At 45.8% G+C, this 20,039-nt stretch overlaps 1 protein-coding gene across 8 annotated transcripts in view; it reads left to right on the forward strand.

Annotated features, from left to right (window-relative positions):
• Positions 1–20,039, forward strand: part of LOC132388244 (nesprin-2-like) — a 284,356-nt gene that overhangs the window by 26,598 nt on the left and 237,719 nt on the right. For all 8 annotated transcript variants that reach the window (XM_059960628.1, XM_059960590.1, XM_059960605.1 and 5 more), the window contains exon 7: positions 237–433. In XM_059960628.1, the coding sequence (XP_059816611.1) occupies positions 237–433 (197 nt within the window). The remainder of the gene's footprint in view (positions 1–236; positions 434–20,039) is intronic.

Here is a 20,039-nt window from a genome sequence, read left to right on the forward strand (position 1 = left end):
TGCTGCCTTCTTGAGGTGTTACCTTTTGGATATGTCCTTGATGGTGGACAGGCCAGTGCGTATGACAGAGCAGGTTGAGTATACAACTGTCCACAGCTTTTTCCGATCCTGCTGAAGCCTTTGGGAACATCTCCTCAGAGCGCCACTTCTTTGTGATGTACCAAGTCCCCGCTGGTTGCCCTGGCTCCCCCTCCCTCGCTGGGCAGTGGGGGTGACGTGTGTTCTGTGTGTTACAGGGACCAGCCCGTTACCATCCAGGACCTGAGCGGCAGCTGGAGAGACGGCCTGGCCTTCGCCGCGGTCATCAACGCCCTGTGTCCCGGCCTGCTCAGCATAGCCAAGCTCCGGCACCAGTCCGACTCGGAGAAGCTGGAGACAGTCTTCCGCACTGCAGAAAACCAGCTGGGGATTCCCAGACTGCTGGATGCCCAGGGTGAGTGGGGTGGAAAGTGGAGATGAGGGAAAGGGGGTGAATGGGGCAGAAGGTGTGGATGAGGAGGGAGAGGGGGAGAGTAAGGGAAAGCAAGACTGGTTATTAGGAGTGATCTAACACCTCGGTGTGGGCAGCAGGAGAAGTCTAATCCAGGGGGTCAGGAGGTTTATAGGGAAGAAATTTGATATGTGTGACTTTGACCATGGAAAGATCGTTGGTGCCAGATGGGGTGGTTTGAGTATCTCAGAAACTGCTGATCTCCTGGGATTTTCATGCAGAGCAGTCTCTAGAGTTTACAAGAAACAGAGTGAAAAACAGAAAGAAAAAGCATCCAGCGAGCGGCAGTCCTGTGGGCAAAAACGCCTCGTTAATGAGAGGAGTCAGAGGCGAACCGCCAGAAAGGTTCAAGCCGACAGACGGGAAACAAGAACTCAAATAACAACTGTGGTGTGCAGAACAGCATCTCTGAACATACATGTCGAACTTTGAAATTACTGGGTTTCAGCAGAGCAGCATGAACATACATTCAGTGGTCACCTTATCAGGTACCTAATAAAGTAGCTAGAATGTATACTGAATAACAGATACCCGGGGGTGGGTTACTACTGGGATCTAATCTGGGGTTCAGAGTGTTTGTATACAGAATAACAGATACCCGGGAGTGGGTTACTACTGGGATCTAATCTGGGGTTCAGAGTGTTTGTATACTGAATAACAGATACCCGGGGGTGGGTTACTACTGGGATCTAATCTGGGGTTCAGAGTGTTTGTATACCGAATAACAGATACCCGGGAGTGGGTTACTACTGGGATCTAATCTGGGGTTCAGAGCATTTGTATACCGAATAACAGATACCCGGGAGTGGGTTACTACTGGGATCTAATCTGGGGTTCAGAGTGTTTGTATACCGAATAACAGATACCCGGGAGTGGGTTACTACTGGGATCTAATCTGGGGTTCAGAGTGTTTGTATACCGAATAACAGATACCCGGGAGTGGGTTACTACTGGGATCTAATCTGGGGTTCAGAGCATTTGTATACCGAATAACAGATACCCGGGAGTGGGTTACTACTGGGATCTAATCTGGGGTTCAGAGCGTTTGTATACCGAATAACAGATACACGGGAGTGGGTTACTACTGGGATCTAATCTGGGGTTCAGAGTGTTTGTATACAGAATAACAGATACCCGGGAGTGGGTTACTACTGGGATCTAATCTGGGGTTCAGAGTGTGTGTATACAGAATAACAGATACCCGGGAGTGGGTTACTACTGGGATCTAATCTGGGGTTCAGAGCATTTGTATACCGAATAACAGATACCCGGGAGTGGGTTACTACTGGGATCTAATCTGGGGTTCAGAGTGTGTGTATACAGAATAACAGATACCCGGGAGTGGGTTACTACTGGGATCTAATCTGGGGTTCAGAGTGTTTGTATACAGAATAACAGATACCCGGGGGTGGGTTACTACTGGGATCTAATCTGGGGTTCAGAGCGTTTGTATACCGAATAACAGATACCCGGGAGTGGGTTACTACTGGGATCTAATCTGGGGTTCAGAGCATTTGTATACCGAATAACAGATACCCGGGAGTGGGTTACTACTGGGATCTAATCTGGGGTTCAGAGTGTTTGTATACAGAATAACAGATACCCGGGGGTGGGTTACTACTGGGATCTAATCTGGGGTTCAGAGCGTTTGTATACCGAATAACAGATACCCGGGAGTGGGTTACTACTGGGATCTAATCTGGGGTTCAGAGTGTTTGTATACCGAATAACAGATACCCGGGAGTGGGTTACTACTGGGATCTAATCTGGGGTTCACAGCGTTTGTATACAGAATAACAGATACCCGGGGGTGGGTTACTACTGGGATCTAATCTAGGGTTCAGAGTGTGTGTATACAGAATAACAGATACCCGGGAGTCGGTTACTACTGGGATCTAATCTGGGGTTCAGAGTGTTTGTATATAGAATAACAGATACCCAGGGGTGGGTTACTACTGGGATCTAACCTGGGGCTCAGAGTGTTTGTATACAGAATAACAGATACCCGGGAGTGGGTTACTACTGGGATCTAATCTGGGGTTCAGAGTGTTTGTATACAGAATAACAGATACCTGGGGGTGGGTTACTACTGGGATCTAATCTGGGGTTCAGAGCATTTGTATACCGAATAACAGATACCCGGGAGTGGGTTACTACTGGGATCTAATCTGGGGTTCAGAGAGTTTGTATACAGAATAACAGATACCCGGGGGTGGGTTACTACTGGGATCTAATCTGGGATTTAGAGCGTTTGTATACAGAATAACAGATACCCGGGAGTGGGTTACTACTGGGATCTAATCTGGGGTTCAGAGTGTTTGTATACAGAATAACAGATACCCGGGAGTGGGTTACTACTGGGATCTAATCTGGGGTTCAGAGTGTTTGTATACAGAATAACAGATACCCGGGGGTGGGTTACTACTGGGATCTAATCTGGGGTTCAGAGCGTTTGTATACCGAATAACAGATACCCGGGAGTGGGTTACTACTGGGATCTAATCTGGGGTTCAGAGTGTTTGTATACCGAATAACAGATACCCGGGAGTGGGTTACTACTGGGATCTAATCTGGGGTTCAGAGTGTTTGTATACCGAATAACAGATACCCGGGAGTGGGTTACTACTGGGATCTAATCTGGGGTTCACAGCGTTTGTATACAGAATAACAGATACCCGGGGGTGGGTTACTACTGGGATCTAATCTAGGGTTCAGAGTGTGTGTATACAGAATAACAGATACCCGGGAGTCGGTTACTACTGGGATCTAATCTGGGGTTCAGAGTGTTTGTATATAGAATAACAGATACCCGGGGGTGGGTTACTACTGGGATCTAACCTGGGGCTCAGAGTGTTTGTATACAGAATAACAGATACCCGGGAGTGGGTTACTACTGGGATCTAATCTGGGGTTCAGAGTGTTTGTATACAGAATAACAGATACCTGGGGGTGGGTTACTACTGGGATCTAATCTGGGGTTCAGAGTGTTAGTATACCGAATAACAGATACCCGGGGGTGGGTTACTACTGGGATCTAATCTGGGGTTCACAGCGTTTGTATACAGAATAACAGATACCCAGGAGTGGGTTACTACTGGGATCTAATCTGGGGTTCAGAGTGTTTGTATACCGAATAACAGATACCCGGGGGTGGGTTCTACTGGGATCTAATCTGGGGTTCAGAGTGTTTGTATACCGAATAACAGATACCCGGGAGTGGGTTACTACTGGGATCTAATCTGGGGTTCACAGCGTTTGTATACAGAATAACAGATACCCGGGAGTGGGTTACTACTGGGATCTAATCTGGGGTTCAGAGTGTTTGTATACCGAATAACAGATACCCGGGAGTGGGTTACTACTGGGATCTAATCTGGGGTTCAGAGTGTTTGTATACAGAATAACAGATACCCGGGAGTGGGTTACTACTGGGATCTAATCTGGGGTTCAGAGTGTGTGTATACAGAATAACAGATACCCGGGAGTCGGTTACTACTGGGATCTAATCTAGGGTTCAGAGTGTTTGTATACTGAATAACAGATACCCGGGGGTGGGTTACTACTGGGATCTAACCTGGGGCTCAGAGTGTGTGTAAACAGAATAACAGATACCCGGGAGTGGGTTACTACTGGGATCTAATCTGGGGTTCAGAGCGTTTGTATACAGAATAACAGATACCCGGGAGTGGGTTACTACTGGGATCTAATCTGGGGTTCAGAGTGTTTGTATACAGAATAACAGATACCCGGGAGTGGGTTACTACTGGGATTTAATCTGGGGTTCAGAGTGTTTACATACAGAATAACAGATACCCGGGAGTGGGTTACTACTGGGATCTAATCTGGGGTTCAGAGTGTTTGTATATAGAAAAACAGATACCCGGGAGTGGGTTACTACTGAGATCTAATCTGGGGTTCAAAGTGTGTGTATACAGAATAACAGATACCCGGGAGTGGGTTACTACTGAGATCTAATCTGGGGTTCAGAGTGTTTGTATACAGAATAACAGATACCAGGGAGTGGGTTACTACTGTGATCTAATCTGGGGTTCAGAGTGTTTGTATAGAGAATAACAGATACCCGGGAGTGGGTTACTACTGAGATCTAATCTGGGGTTCAGAGTGTTTGTATACAGAATAACAGATACCCGGGAGTGGGTTACTACTGGGATCTAATCTGGGGTTCAGAGCGTTTGTATACAGAATAACAGATACCCGGGAGTGGGTTACTACTGGGATCTAATCTGGGGTTCAGAGTGTTTGTATACCGAATACCAGATACCCGGGAGTGGGTTACTACTGGGATCTAATCTGGGGTTCAGAGTGTTTGTATACAGAATAACAGATACCCGGGAGTGGGTTGCTACTGAGATCTAATCTGGGGTTCAGAGTGTGTGTATACAGAATAACAGATACCCGGGAGTCGGTTACTACTGGGATCTAATCTAGGGTTCAGAGTGTTTGTATACAGAATAACAGATACCCGGGAGTGGGTTACTACTGGGATCTAATCTGGGGTTCAGAGTGTTTGTATACAGAATAACAGATACCCGGGAGTGGGTTACTACTGGGATCTAATCTGGGGTTCAGAGTGTTTGTATACCGAATAACAGATACCCGGGGGTGGGTTACTACTGGGATCTAATCTGGGGTTCAGAGTGTTTGTATACAGAAAAACAGATACCCGGGGGTGGGTTACTACTGGGATCTAATCTGGGGTTCAGAGTGTTTACATACAGAATAACAGATACCCGGGAGTGGGTTACTACTGGGATCTAATCTGGGGTTCAGAGTGTTTGTATACAGAATAACAGATACCCGGGGGTGGGTTACTACTGGGATCTAATCTGGGGTTCAGAGCGTTTGTATATAGAATAACAGATACCCGGGGGTGGGTTACTACTGGGATCTAATCTGGGGTTCAGAGCGTTTGTATACCAAATAACAGATACCCGGGAGTGGGTTACTACTGGGATATAACCTGGGGCTCATAGTGTTTGTATACAGAATAACAGATACCCGGGGGTTGGTTACTACTGGGATCTAATCTGGGGTTCAGAGCGTTTGTATAGAGAATAACAGATACCCGGGAGTGGGTTACTACTGGGATCTAATCTGGGGTTCAGAGCGTTTGTATACCGAATACCAGATACCCGGGAGTGGGTTACTACTGGGATCTAATCTGGGGTTCAGAGTGTTTGTATACAGAATAACAGATACCCGGGAGTGGGTTACTACTGGGATCTAATCTAGGGATCAGAGTGTTTGTATACCGAATAACAGATACCCGGGAGTGGGTTACTACTGGGATCTAATCTGGGGTTCAGAGTGTTTGTATACCGAATAACAAATACCCGGGAGCGGGTTACTACTGGGATCTAATCTGGGGTTCAGAGTGTTTGTATACAGAATAACAGATACCCGGGAGTGGGTTACTACTGGGATCTAATCTGGGGTTCAGAGCGTTTGTATATAGAATAACAGATACCCGGGAGTGGGTTACTACTGGGATCTAATCTGGGGTTCAGAGTGTTTACATACAGAATAACAGATACCCGGGAGTGGGTTACTACTGGGATCTAATCTGGGGTTCAGAGTGTTTGTATACAGAATAACAGATACCCGGGGGTGGGTTACTACTGGGATCTAATCTGGGGTTCAGAGCGTTTGTATATAGAATAACAGATACCCGGGGGTGGGTTACTACTGGGATCTAATCTGGGGTTCAGAGCGTTTGTATACCAAATAACAGATACCCGGGAGTGGGTTACTACTGGGATATAACCTGGGGCTCATAGTGTTTGTATACAGAATAACAGATACCCGGGGGTTGGTTACTACTGGGATCTAATCTGGGGTTCAGAGTGTTTGTATACAGAATAACAGATACCCGGGAGTGGGTTACTACTGGGATCTAATCTAGGGTTCAGAGCGTTTGTATACCGAATACCAGATACCCGGGAGTGGGTTACTACTGGGATCTAATCTGGGGTTCAGAGCGTTTGTATACCGAATACCAGATACCCGGGAGTGGGTTACTACTGGGATCTAATCTGGGGTTCAGAGTGTTTGTATACAGAATAACAGATACCCGGGAGTGGGTTACTACTGGGATCTAATCTAGGGTTCAGAGTGTTTGTATACCGAATAACAGATACCCGGGAGTGGGTTACTACTGGGATCTAATCTGGGGTTCAGAGTGTTTGTATACCGAATAACAAATACCCGGGAGTGGGTTACTACTGGGATCTAATCTGGGGATCAGAGTGTTTGTATACAGAATAACAGATACCCGGGAGTGGGTTACTACTATGATCTAATCTGTGGTTCAGAGTGTTTGTATACAGAATAACAGATACCCGGGAGTGGGTTACTACTGGGATCTAATCTAGGGTTCAGAGTGTTTGTATACCGAATAACAGATACCCGGGAGTGGGTTACTACTGGGATCTAATCTGGGGTTCAGAGTGTTTGTATACCGAATAACAGATACCCGGGAGTGGGTTACTACTGGGATCTAATCTGGGATTCAGAGTGTTTGTATACCGAATAACAGATACCCGGGAGTGGTTTACTACTAGGATCTAATCTGGGGTTCAGAGTGTTTGTATACAGAATAACAGATACCCGGGAGTGGGTTACTACTGGGATCTAATCTGGGGTTCAGAGTGTTTGTATATAGAATAACAGATACCCGGGAGTGGGTTACTACTGGGATCTATTCTGGGGTTCACAGCGTTTGTATACAGAATAACAGATACCCGGGGGTTGGTTACTACTGGGATCTAACCTGGGGTTCAGAGTGTTTGTATACAGAATAACAGATACCCGGGAGTGGGTTACTACTGGGATCTAATCTGGGGTTCAGAGTGTTTGTATACAGAATAACAGATACCCGGGAGTGGGTTACTTCTGGGATCTAATCTGGGGTTCAGAGTGTTTGTATACAGAATAACAGATACCCGGGAGTGGGTTACTACTGGGATCTATTCTGGGGTTCAGAGCGTTTGTATACAGAATAACAGATACCCGGGAGTGGGTTACTACTGGGATCTAATCTGGGGTTCAGAGTGTTTGTATACAGAATAACAGATACCTGGGAGTGGGTTACTACTGAGATCTAATCTGGGGTTCAGAGTGTTTGTATACCGAATAACAGATACCCGGGGGTGGGTTACTACTGGGATCTAATCTGGGGTTCAGATTGTTTGTATACCGAATAACAGATACCCGGGGGTGGGTTACTACTGGGATCTAATCTGGGGTTCAGAGTGTTTGTATACAGAATAACAGATACCCGGGAGTGGGTTACTACTGAGATCTAATCTGGGGTTCAGAGTGTTTGTATACAGAATAACAGATACCCGGGAGTGGGTTACTACTGGGATCTAATCTGTGGTTCAGAGTGTTTGTATACCGAATAACAGATACCCAGGAGTGGGTTACTACTGAGATCTAATCTGGGGTTCAGAGCGTTTGTATACAGAATAACAGATACCCGGGAGTGTGTTACTACTGGGATCTAATCTGGGGTTCAGAGCGTTTGTATACCGAATAACAGATACCCGGGAGTGGGTTACTACTGGGATCTAATCTGGGGTTCAGAGTGTTTGTATACCGAATAACAGATACCCGGGGGTGGGTTACTACTGTGATCTAATCTGGGGATCAGAGTGTTTGTATAGAGAATAACAGATACCCGGGAGTGGGTTACTACTGGGATCTAATCTGGGGATCAGAGTGTTTGTATAGAGAATAACAGATACCCGGGAGTGGGTTACTACTGTGATCTAATCTGGGGATCAGAGTGTTTGTATAGAGAATAACAGATACCCGGGAGTGGGTTACTACTGGGATCTAATCTGGGGATCAGAGTGTTTGTATAGAGAATAACAGATACCCGGGAGTGGGTTACTACTGGGATCTAATCTGGGGATCGGAGTGTTTGTATAGAGAATAACAGATACCCGGGAGTGGGTTACTACTGGGATCTAATCTGGGGATCAGAGTGTTTGTATACAGAATAACAGATACCCGGGAGTGGGTTACTACTGGGATCTAATCTGGGGTTCAGAGTGTTTGTATACCAAATAACAGATACCCGGGGGTGGGTTACTACTGGGATCTAATCTGGGGTTCAGAGTGTTTGTATACAGAAAAGCAGATACCCGGGGGTGGGTTACTACTGGGATCTAATCTGGGGTTCAGAGTGTTTACATACAGAATAACAGATACCCGGGAGTGGGTTACTACTGGGATCTAATCTGGGGTTCAGAGTGTTTGTATACAGAATAACAGATACCCGGGGGTGGGTTACTACTGGGATCTAATCTGGGGTTCAGAGCGTTTGTATATAGAATAACAGATACCCGGGGGTGGGTTACTACTGGGATCTAATCTGGGGATCAGAGTGTTTGTATACAGAATAACAGATACCCGGGAGTGGGTTACTACTATGATCTAATCTGTGGTTCAGAGTGTTTGTATACAGAATAACAGATACCCGGGAGTGGGTTACTACTGGGATCTAATCTGGGGTTCAGAGTGTTTGTATATAGAATAACAGATACCCGGGAGTGGGTTACTACTGGGATCTAATCTGGGGTTCAGAGTGTTTACATACAGAATAACAGATACCCGGGAGTGGGTTACTACTGGGATCTAATCTGGGGTTCAGAGTGTTTGTATACAGAATAACAGATACCCGGGGGTGGGTTACTACTGGGATCTAATCTGGGGTTCAGAGCGTTTGTATATAGAATAACAGATACCCGGGGGTGGGTTACTACTGGGATCTAATCTGGGGTTCAGAGCGTTTGTATACCAAATAACAGATACCCGGGAGTGGGTTACTACTGGGATATAACCTGGGGCTCATAGTGTTTGTATACAGAATAACAGATACCCGGGGGTTGGTTACTACTGGGATCTAATCTGGGGTTCAGAGTGTTTGTATACAGAATAACAGACACCCGGGAGTGGGTTACTACTAGGATCTAATCTAGGGTTCAGAGCGTTTGTATACCGAATACCAGATACCCGGGAGTGGGTTACTACTGGGATCTAATCTGGGGTTCAGAGCGTTTGTATACCGAATACCAGATACCCGGGAGTTGGTTACTACTGGGATCTAATCTGGGGTTCAGAGTGTTTGTATACAGAATAACAGATACCCGGGAGTGGGTTACTACTGGGATCTAATCTGGGGTTCAGAGTGTTTGTATACCGAATAACAAATACCCGGGAGTGGGTTACTACTGGGATCTAATCTGGGGATCAGAGTGTTTGTATACAGAATAACAGATAACCGGGAGTGGGTTACTACTATGATCTAATCTGTGGTTCAGAGTGTTTGTATACAGAATAACAGATACCCGGGAGTGGGTTACTACTGGGATCTAATCTGGGGATCAGAGTGTTTGTATAGAGAATAACAGATACCCGGGAGTGGGTTACTACTGGGATCTAATCTGGGGATCGGAGTGTTTGTATAGAGAATAACAGATACCCGGGAGTGGGTTACTACTGGGATCTAATCTGGGGATCAGAGTGTTTGTATACAGAATAACAGATACCCGGGAGTGGGTTACTACTGGGATCTAATCTGGGGTTCAGAGTGTTTGTATACCAAATAACAGATACCCGGGGGTGGGTTACTACTGGGATCTAATCTGGGGTTCAGAGTGTTTGTATACAGAAAAACAGATACCCGGGGGTGGGTTACTACTGGGATCTAATCTGGGGTTCAGAGTGTTTACATACAGAATAACAGATACCCGAGAGTGGGTTACTACTGGGATCTAATCTGGGGTTCAGAGTGTTTGTATACAGAATAACAGATACCCGGGGGTGGGTTACTACTGGGATCTAATCTGGGGTTCAGAGCGTTTGTATATAGAATAACAGATACCCGGGGGTGGGTTACTACTGGGATCTAATCTGGGGATCAGAGTGTTTGTATACAGAATAACAGATACCCGGGAGTGGGTTACTACTATGATCTAATCTGTGGTTCAGAGTGTTTGTATACAGAATAACAGATACCCGGGAGTGGGTTACTACTGGGATCTAATCTGGGGTTCAGAGTGTTTGTATATAGAATAACAGATACCCGGGAGTGGGTTACTACTGGGATCTAATCTGGGGTTCAGAGTGTTTACATACAGAATAACAGATACCCGGGAGTGGGTTACTACTGGGATCTAATCTGGGGTTCAGAGTGTTTGTATACAGAATAACAGATACCCGGGGGTGGGTTACTACTGGGATCTAATCTGGGGTTCAGAGCGTTTGTATATAGAATAACAGATACCCGGGGGTGGGTTACTACTGGGATCTAATCTGGGGTTCAGAGCGTTTGTATACCAAATAACAGATACCCGGGAGTGGGTTACTACTGGGATATAACCTGGGGCTCATAGTGTTTGTATACAGAATAACAGATACCCGGGGGTTGGTTACTACTGGGATCTAATCTGGGGTTCAGAGTGTTTGTATACAGAATAACAGATACCCGGGAGTGGGTTACTACTGGGATCTAATCTAGGGTTCAGAGCGTTTGTATACCGAATACCAGATACCCGGGAGTGGGTTACTACTGGGATCTAATCTGGGGTTCAGAGCGTTTGTATACCGAATACCAGATACCCGGGAGTGGGTTACTACTGGGATCTAATCTGGGGTTCAGAGTGTTTGTATACAGAATAACAGATACCCGGGAGTGGGTTACTACTGGGATCTAATCTGGGGTTCAGAGTGTTTGTATACCGAATAACAAATACCCGGGAGTGGGTTACTACTGGGATCTAATCTGGGGATCAGAGTGTTTGTATACAGAATAACAGATACCCGGGAGTGGGTTACTACTATGATCTAATCTGTGGTTCAGAGTGTTTGTATACAGAATAACAGATACCCGGGAGTGGGTTACTACTGGGATCTAATCTAGGGTTCAGAGTGTTTGTATACCGAATAACAGATACCCGGGAGTGGGTTACTACTGGGATCTAATCTGGGATTCAGAGTGTTTGTATACCGAATAACAGATACCCGGGAGTGGGTTACTACTAGGATCTAATCTGGGGTTCAGAGTGTTTGTATACAGAATAACAGATACCCGGGAGTGGGTTACTACTGGGATCTAATCTGGGGTTCAGAGTGTTTGTATATAGAATACCAGATACCCGGGAGTGGGTTACTACTGGGATCTAATCTGGGGTTCAGAGTGTTTGTATACAGAATAACAGATACCCGGGAGTGGGTTACTACTGGGATCTAATCTGGGGTTCAGAGTGTTTGTATACAGAATAACAGATACCCGGGGGTGGGTTACTACTGGGATCTAATCTGGGGTTCAGAGCGTTTGTATACCGAATAACAGATACCCGGGAGTGGGTTACTACTGGGATCTAATCTGGGGTTCAGAGTGTTTGTATACCGAATAACAGATACCCGGGAGTGGGTTACTACTGGGATCTAATCTGGGGTTCACAGCGTTTGTATACGGAATAACAGATACCCGGGGGTGGGTTACTACTGGGATCTAATCTAGGGTTCAGAGTGTGTGTATACAGAATAACAGATACCCGGGAGTCGGTTACTACTGGGATCTAATCTGGGGTTCAGAGTGTTTGTATATAGAATAACAGATACCCAGGGGTGGGTTACTACTGGGATCTAACCTGGGGCTCAGAGTGTTTGTATACAGAATAACAGATACCCGGGAGTGGGTTACTACTGGGATCTAATCTGGGGTTCAGAGTGTTTGTATACAGAATAACAGATACCTGGGGGTGGGTTACTACTGGGATCTAATCTGGGGTTCAGAGCATTTGTATACCGAATAACAGATACCCGGGAGTGGGTTACTACTGGGATCTAATCTGGGGTTCAGAGTGTTTGTATACAGAATAACAGATACCCGGGGGTGGGTTACTACTGGGATCTAATCTGGGATTCAGAGCGTTTGTATACAGAATAACAGATACCCGGGAGTGGGTTACTACTGGGATCTAATCTGGGGTTCAGAGTGTTTGTATACAGAATAACAGATACCCGGGAGTGGGTTACTACTGGGATCTAATCTGGGGTTCAGAGTGTTTGTATACAGAATAACAGATACCCGGGGGTGGGTTACTACTGGGATCTAATCTGGGGTTCAGAGTGTTTGTATACCGAATAACAGATACCTGGGAGTGGGTTACTACTGGGATCTAATCTGGGATTCAGAGTGTTTGTATACCGAATAACAGATACCCGGGAGTGGGTTACTACTAGGATCTAATCTGGGGTTCAGAGTGTTTGTATACAGAATAACAGATACCCGGGAGTGGGTTACTACTGGGATCTAATCTGGGGTTCAGAGTGTTTGTATATAGAATAACAGATACCCGGGAGTGGGTTACTACTGGGATCTAATCTGGGGTTCAGAGTGTTTGTATACAGAATAACAGATACCCGGGAGTGGGTTACTACTGGGATCTAATCTGGGGTTCAGAGTGTTTGTATACAGAATAACAGATACCCGGGGGTGGGTTACTACTGGGATCTAATCTGGGGTTCAGAGCGTTTGTATACCGAATAACAGATACCCGGGAGTGGGTTACTACTGGGATCTAATCTGGGGTTCAGAGTGTTTGTATACCGAATAACAGATACCCGGGAGTGGGTTACTACTGGGATCTAATCTGGGGTTCACAGCGTTTGTATACAGAATAACAGATACCCGGGGGTGGGTTACTACTGGGATCTAATCTAGGGTTCAGAGTGTGTGTATACAGAATAACAGATACCCGGGAGTCGGTTACTACTGGGATCTAATCTGGGGTTCAGAGTGTTTGTATACAGAATAACAGATACCTGGGGGTGGGTTACTACTGGGATCTAATCTGGGGTTCAGAGCATTTGTATACCGAATAACAGATACCCGGGAGTGGGTTACTACTGGGATCTAATCTGGGGTTCAGAGTGTTTGTATACAGAATAACAGATACCCGGGGGTGGGTTACTACTGGGATCTAATCTGGGATTCAGAGCGTTTGTATACAGAATAACAGATACCCGGGAGTGGGTTACTACTGGGATCTAATCTGGGGTTCAGAGTGTTTGTATACAGAATAACAGATACCCGGGAGTGGGTTACTACTGGGATCTAATCTGGGGTTCAGAGTGTTTGTATACAGAATAACAGATACCCGGGGGTGGGTTACTACTGGGATCTAATCTGGGGTTCAGAGCGTTTGTATACCGAATAACAGATACCCGGGAGTGGGTTACTACTGGGATCTAATCTGGGGTTTAGAGTGTTTGTATACCGAATAACAGATACCCGGGAGTGGGTTACTACTGGGATCTAATCTGGGGTTCAGAGTGTTTGTATACCGAATAACAGATACCCGGGAGTGGGTTACTACTGGGATCTAATCTGGGGTTCACAGCGTTTGTATACAGAATAACAGATACCCGGGGGTGGGTTACTACTGGGATCTAATCTGGGGTTCAGAGTGTTTGTATATAGAATAACAGATACCCAGGGGTGGGTTACTACTGGGATCTAACCTGGGGCTCAGAGTGTTTGTATACAGAATAACAGATACCCGGGAGTGGGTTACTACTGGGATCTAATCTGGGGTTCAGAGTGTTTGTATACAGAATAACAGATACCTGGGGGTGGGTTACTACTGGGATCTAATCTGGGGTTCAGAGCATTTGTATACCGAATAACAGATACCCGGGAGTGGGTTACTACTGGGATCTAATCTGGGGTTCAGAGTGTTTGTATACAGAATAACAGATACCCGGGGGTGGGTTACTACTGGGATCTAATCTGGGATTCAGAGCGTTTGTATACAGAATAACAGATACCCGGGAGTGGGTTACTATTGGGATCTAATCTGGGGTTCAGAGTGTTTGTATACAGAATAACAGATACCCGGGAGTGGGTTACTACTGGGATCTAATCTGGGGTTCAGAGTGTTTGTATACAGAATAACAGATACCCGGGGGTGGGTTACTACTGGGATCTAATCTGGGGTTCAGAGCGTTTGTATACCGAATAACAGATACCCGGGAGTGGGTTACTACTGGGATCTAATCTGGGGTTCAGAGTGTTTGTATACCGAATAACAGATACCCGGGAGTGGGTTACTACTGGGATCTAATCTGGGGTTCAGAGTGTTTGTATACCGAATAACAGATACCCGGGAGTGGGTTACTACTGGGATCTAATCTGGGGTTCACAGCGTTTGTATACAGAATAACAGATACCCGGGGGTGGGTTACTACTGGGATCTAATCTAGGGTTCAGAGTGTGTGTATACAGAATAACAGATACCCGGGAGTCGGTTACTACTGGGATCTAATCTGGGGTTCAGAGTGTTTGTATATAGAATAACAGATACCCGGGGGTGGGTTACTACTGGGATCTAACCTGGGGCTCAGAGTGTTTGTATACAGAATAACAGATACCCGGGAGTGGGTTACTACTGGGATCTAATCTGGGGTTCAGAGTGTTTGTATACAGAATAACAGATACCTGGGGGTGGGTTACTACTGGGATCTAATCTGGGGTTCAGAGTGTTAGTATACCGAATAACAGATACCCGGGGGTGGGTTACTACTGGGATCTAATCTGGGGTTCACAGCGTTTGTATACAGAATAACAGATACCCAGGAGTGGGTTACTACTGGGATCTAATCTGGGGTTCAGAGTGTTTGTATACCGAATAACAGATACCCGGGGGTGGGTTCTACTGGGATCTAATCTGGGGTTCAGAGTGTTTGTATACCGAATAACAGATACCCGGGAGTGGGTTACTACTGGGATCTAATCTGGGGTTCACAGCGTTTGTATACAGAATAACAGATACCCGGGAGTGGGTTACTACTGGGATCTAATCTGGGGTTCAGAGTGTTTGTATACCGAATAACAGATACCCGGGAGTGGGTTACTACTGGGATCTAATCTGGGGTTCAGAGTGTTTGTATACAGAATAACAGATACCCGGGAGTGGGTTACTACTGGGATCTAATCTGGGGTTCAGAGTGTGTGTATACAGAATAACAGATACCCGGGAGTCGGTTACTACTGGGATCTAATCTAGGGTTCAGAGTGTTTGTATACTGAATAACAGATACCCGGGGGTGGGTTACTACTGGGATCTAACCTGGGGCTCAGAGTGTGTGTATACAGAATAACAGATACCCGGGAGTGGGTTACTACTGGGATCTAATCTGGGGTTCAGAGCGTTTGTATACAGAATAACAGATACCCGGGAGTGGGTTACTACTGGGATCTAATCTGGGGTTCAGAGTGTTTGTATACAGAATAACAGATACCCGGGAGTGGGTTACTACTGGGATTTAATCTGGGGTTCAGAGTGTTTACATACAGAATAACAGATACCCGGGAGTGGGTTACTACTGGGATCTAATCTGGGGTTCAGAGTGTTTGTATATAGAAAAACAGATACCCGGGAGTGGGTTACTACTGAGATCTAATCTGGGGTTCAGAGTGTGTGTATACAGAATAACAGATACCCGGGAGTGGGTTACTACTGAGATCTAATCTGGGGTTCAGAGTGTTTGTATACAGAATAACAGATACCCGGGAGTGGGTTACTACTGTGATCTAATCTGGGGTTCAGAGTGTTTGTATAGAGAATAACAGATACCCGGAAGTGGGTTACTACTGAGATCTAATCTGGAGTTCAGAGTGTTTGTATACAGAATAACAGATACCCGGGAGTGGGTTACTACTGGGATCTAATCTGGGGTTCAGAGCGTTTGTATACAGAATAACAGATACCCGGGAGTGGGTTACTACTGGGATCTAATCTGGGGTTCAGAGTGTTTGTATACCGAATACCAGATACCCGGGAGTGGGTTACTACTGGGATCTAATCTGGGGTTCAGAGTGTTTGTATACAGAATAACAGATACCCGGGAGTGGGTTACTACTGAGATCTAATCTGGGGTTCAGAGTGTGTGTATACAGAATAACAGATACCCGGGAGTGGGTTACTACTGGGATCTAATCTGGGGTTGAGAGTGTTTGTATACAGAATAACAGATACCCGGGAGTGGGTTACTACTGGGATCTAATCTGGGGTTCAGAGTGTTTGTATACCGAATAACAGATACCCGGGGGTGGGTTACTACTGGGATCTAATCTGGGGTTCAGAGTGTTTGTATACAGAATAACAGATACCCGGGGGTGGGTTACTACTGGGATCTAATCTGGGGTTCAGAGCGTTTGTATAGAGAATAACAGATACCCGGGAGTGGGTTACTACTGGGATCTAATCTGGGGTTCAGAGCGTTTGTATACCGAATACCAGATACCCGGGAGTGGGTTACTACTGGGATCTAATCTGGGGTTCAGAGTGTTTGTATACAGAATAACAGATACCCGGGAGTGGGTTACTACTGGGATCTAATCTAGGGATCAGAATGTTTGTATACCGAATAACAGATACCCGGGAGTGGGTTACTACTGGGATCTAATCTGGGGTTCAGAGTGTTTGTATACCGAATAACAAATTCCCGGGAGCGGGTTACTACTGGGATCTAATCTGGGGTTCAGAGTGTTTGTATACAGAATAACAGATACCCGGGAGTGGGTTACTACTGGGATCTAATCTGGGGTTCAGAGTGTTTGTATATAGAATAACAGATACCCGGGAGTGGGTTACTACTGGGATCTAATCTGGGGTTCAGAGTGTTTACATACAGAATAACAGATACCCGGGAGAGGGTTACTACTGGGATCTAATCTGGGGTTCAGAGTGTTTGTATACAGAATAACAGATACCCGGGGGTGGGTTACTACTGGGATCTAATCTGGGGTTCAGAGCGTTTGTATATAGAATAACAGATACCCGGGGGTGGGTTACTACTGGGATCTAATCTGGGGTTCAGAGCGTTTGTATACCAAATAACAGATACCCGGGAGTGGGTTACTACTGGGATATAACCTGGGGCTCATAGTGTTTGTATACAGAATAACAGATACCCGGGGGTTGGTTACTACTGGGATCTAATCTGGGGTTCAGAGTGTTTGTATACAGAATAACAGATACCCGGGTGTGGGTTACTACTGGGATCTAATCTAGGGTTCAGAGCGTTTGTATACCGAATACCAGATACCCGGGAGTGGGTTACTACTGGGATCTAATCTGGGGTTCAGAGCGTTTGTATACCGAATACCAGATACCCGGGAGTGGGTTACTACTGGGATCTAATCTGGGGTTCAGAGTGTTTGTATACAGAATAACAGATACCCGGGAGTGGGTTACTACTGGGATCTAATCTAGGGTTCAGAGTGTTTGTATACCGAATAACAGATACCCGGGAGTGGGTTACTACTGGGATCTAATCTGGGGTTCAGAGTGTTTGTATACCGAATAACAAATACCCGGGAGTGGGTTACTACTGGGATCTAATCTGGGGATCAGAGTGTTTGTATACAGAATAACAGATACCCGGGAGTGGGTTACTACTATGATCTAATCTGTGGTTCAGAGCGTTTGTATACAGAATAACAGATACCCGGGAGTGGGTTACTACTGGGATCTAATCTAGGGTTCAGAGTGTTTGTATACCGAATAACAGATACCCGGGAGTGGGTTACTACTGGGATCTAATCTGGGGTTCAGAGTGTTTGTATACCGAATAACAGATACCCGGGAGTGGGTTACTACTGGGATCTAATCTGGGATTCAGAGTGTTTGTATACCGAATAACAGATACCCGGGAGTGGGTTACTACTAGGATCTAATCTGGGGTTCAGAGTGTTTGTATACAGAATAACAGATACCCGGGAGTGGGTTACTACTGGGATCTAATCTGGGGTTCAGAGTGTTTGTATATAGAATAACAGATACCCGGGAGTGGGTTACTACTGGGATCTATTCTGGGGTTCACAGCGTTTGTATACAGAATAACAGATACCCGGGGGTGGGTTACTACTGGGATCTAATCTGGGGATCAGAGCGTTTGTGTACAGAATAACAGATACCCGGGGGTTGGTTACTACTGGGATCTAACCTGGGGTTCAGAGTGTTTGTATACAGAATAACAGATACCCGGGAGTGGGTTACTACTGGGATCTAATCTGGGGTTCAGAGTGTTTGTATACAGAATAACAGATACCCGGGAGTGGGTTACTTCTGGGATCTAATCTGGGGTTCAGAGTGTTTGTATACAGAATAACAGATACCCGGGAGTGGGTTACTACTGGGATCTATTCTGGGGTTCAGAGCGTTTGTATACAGAATAACAGATACCCGGGAGTGGGTTACTACTGGGATCTAATCTGGGGTTCAGAGTGTTTGTATACAGAATAACAGATACCTGGGAGTGGGTTACTACTGAGATCTAATCTGGGGTTCAGAGTGTTTGTATACCGAATAACAGATACCCGGGGGTGGGTTACTACTGGGATCTAATCTGGGGTTCAGATTGTTTGTATACCGAATAACAGATACCCGGGGGTGGGTTACTACTGGGATCTAATCTGGGGTTCAGAGTGTTTGTATACAGAATAACAGATACCCGGGAGTGGGTTACTACTGAGATCTAATCTGGGGTTCAGAGTGTTTGTATACAGAATAACAGATACCCGGGAGTGGGTTACTACTGGGATCTAATCTGTGGTTCAGAGTGTTTGTATACCGAATAACAGATACCCAGGAGTGGGTTACTACTGAGATCTAATCTGGGGTTCAGAGCGTTTGTATACAGAATAACAGATACCCGGGAGTGTGTTACTACTGGGATCTAATCTGGGGTTCAGAGCGTTTGTATACCGAATAACAGATACCCGGGAGTGGGTTACTACTGTGATCTAATCTGGGGATCAGAGTGTTTGTATAGAGAATAACAGATACCCGGGAGTGGGTTACTACTGGGATCTAATCTGGGGATCAGAGTGTTTGTATAGAGAATAACAGATACCCGGGAGTGGGTTACTACTGGGATCTAATCTGGGGATCGGAGTGTTTGTATAGAGAATAACAGATACCCGGGAGTGGGTTACTACTGGGATCTAATCTGGGGATCAGAGTGTTTGTATACAGAATAACAGATACCCGGGAGTGGGTTACTACTGGGATCTAATCTGGGGTTCAGAGTGTTTGTATACCAAATAACAGATACCCGGGGGTGGGTTACTACTGGGATCTAATCTGGGGTTCAGAGTGTTTGTATACAGAAAAACAGATACCCGGGGGTGGGTTACTACTGGGATCTAATCTGGGGTTCAGAGTGTTTACATACAGAATAACAGATACCCGGGAGTGGGTTACTACTGGGATCTAATCTGGGGTTCAGAGTGTTTGTATACAGAATAACAGATACCCGGGGGTGGGTTACTACTGGGATCTAATCTGGGGTTCAGAGCGTTTGTATATAGAATAACAGATACCCGGGGGTGGGTTACTACTGGGATCTAATCTGGGGATCAGAGTGTTTGTATACAGAATAACAGATACCCGGGAGTGGGTTACTACTATGATCTAATCTGTGGTTCAGAGTGTTTGTATACAGAATA

This window comes from Hypanus sabinus, chromosome 2, assembly GCF_030144855.1.
Source record: "Hypanus sabinus isolate sHypSab1 chromosome 2, sHypSab1.hap1, whole genome shotgun sequence".
Taxonomy (NCBI): domain Eukaryota; kingdom Metazoa; phylum Chordata; class Chondrichthyes; order Myliobatiformes; family Dasyatidae; genus Hypanus; species Hypanus sabinus.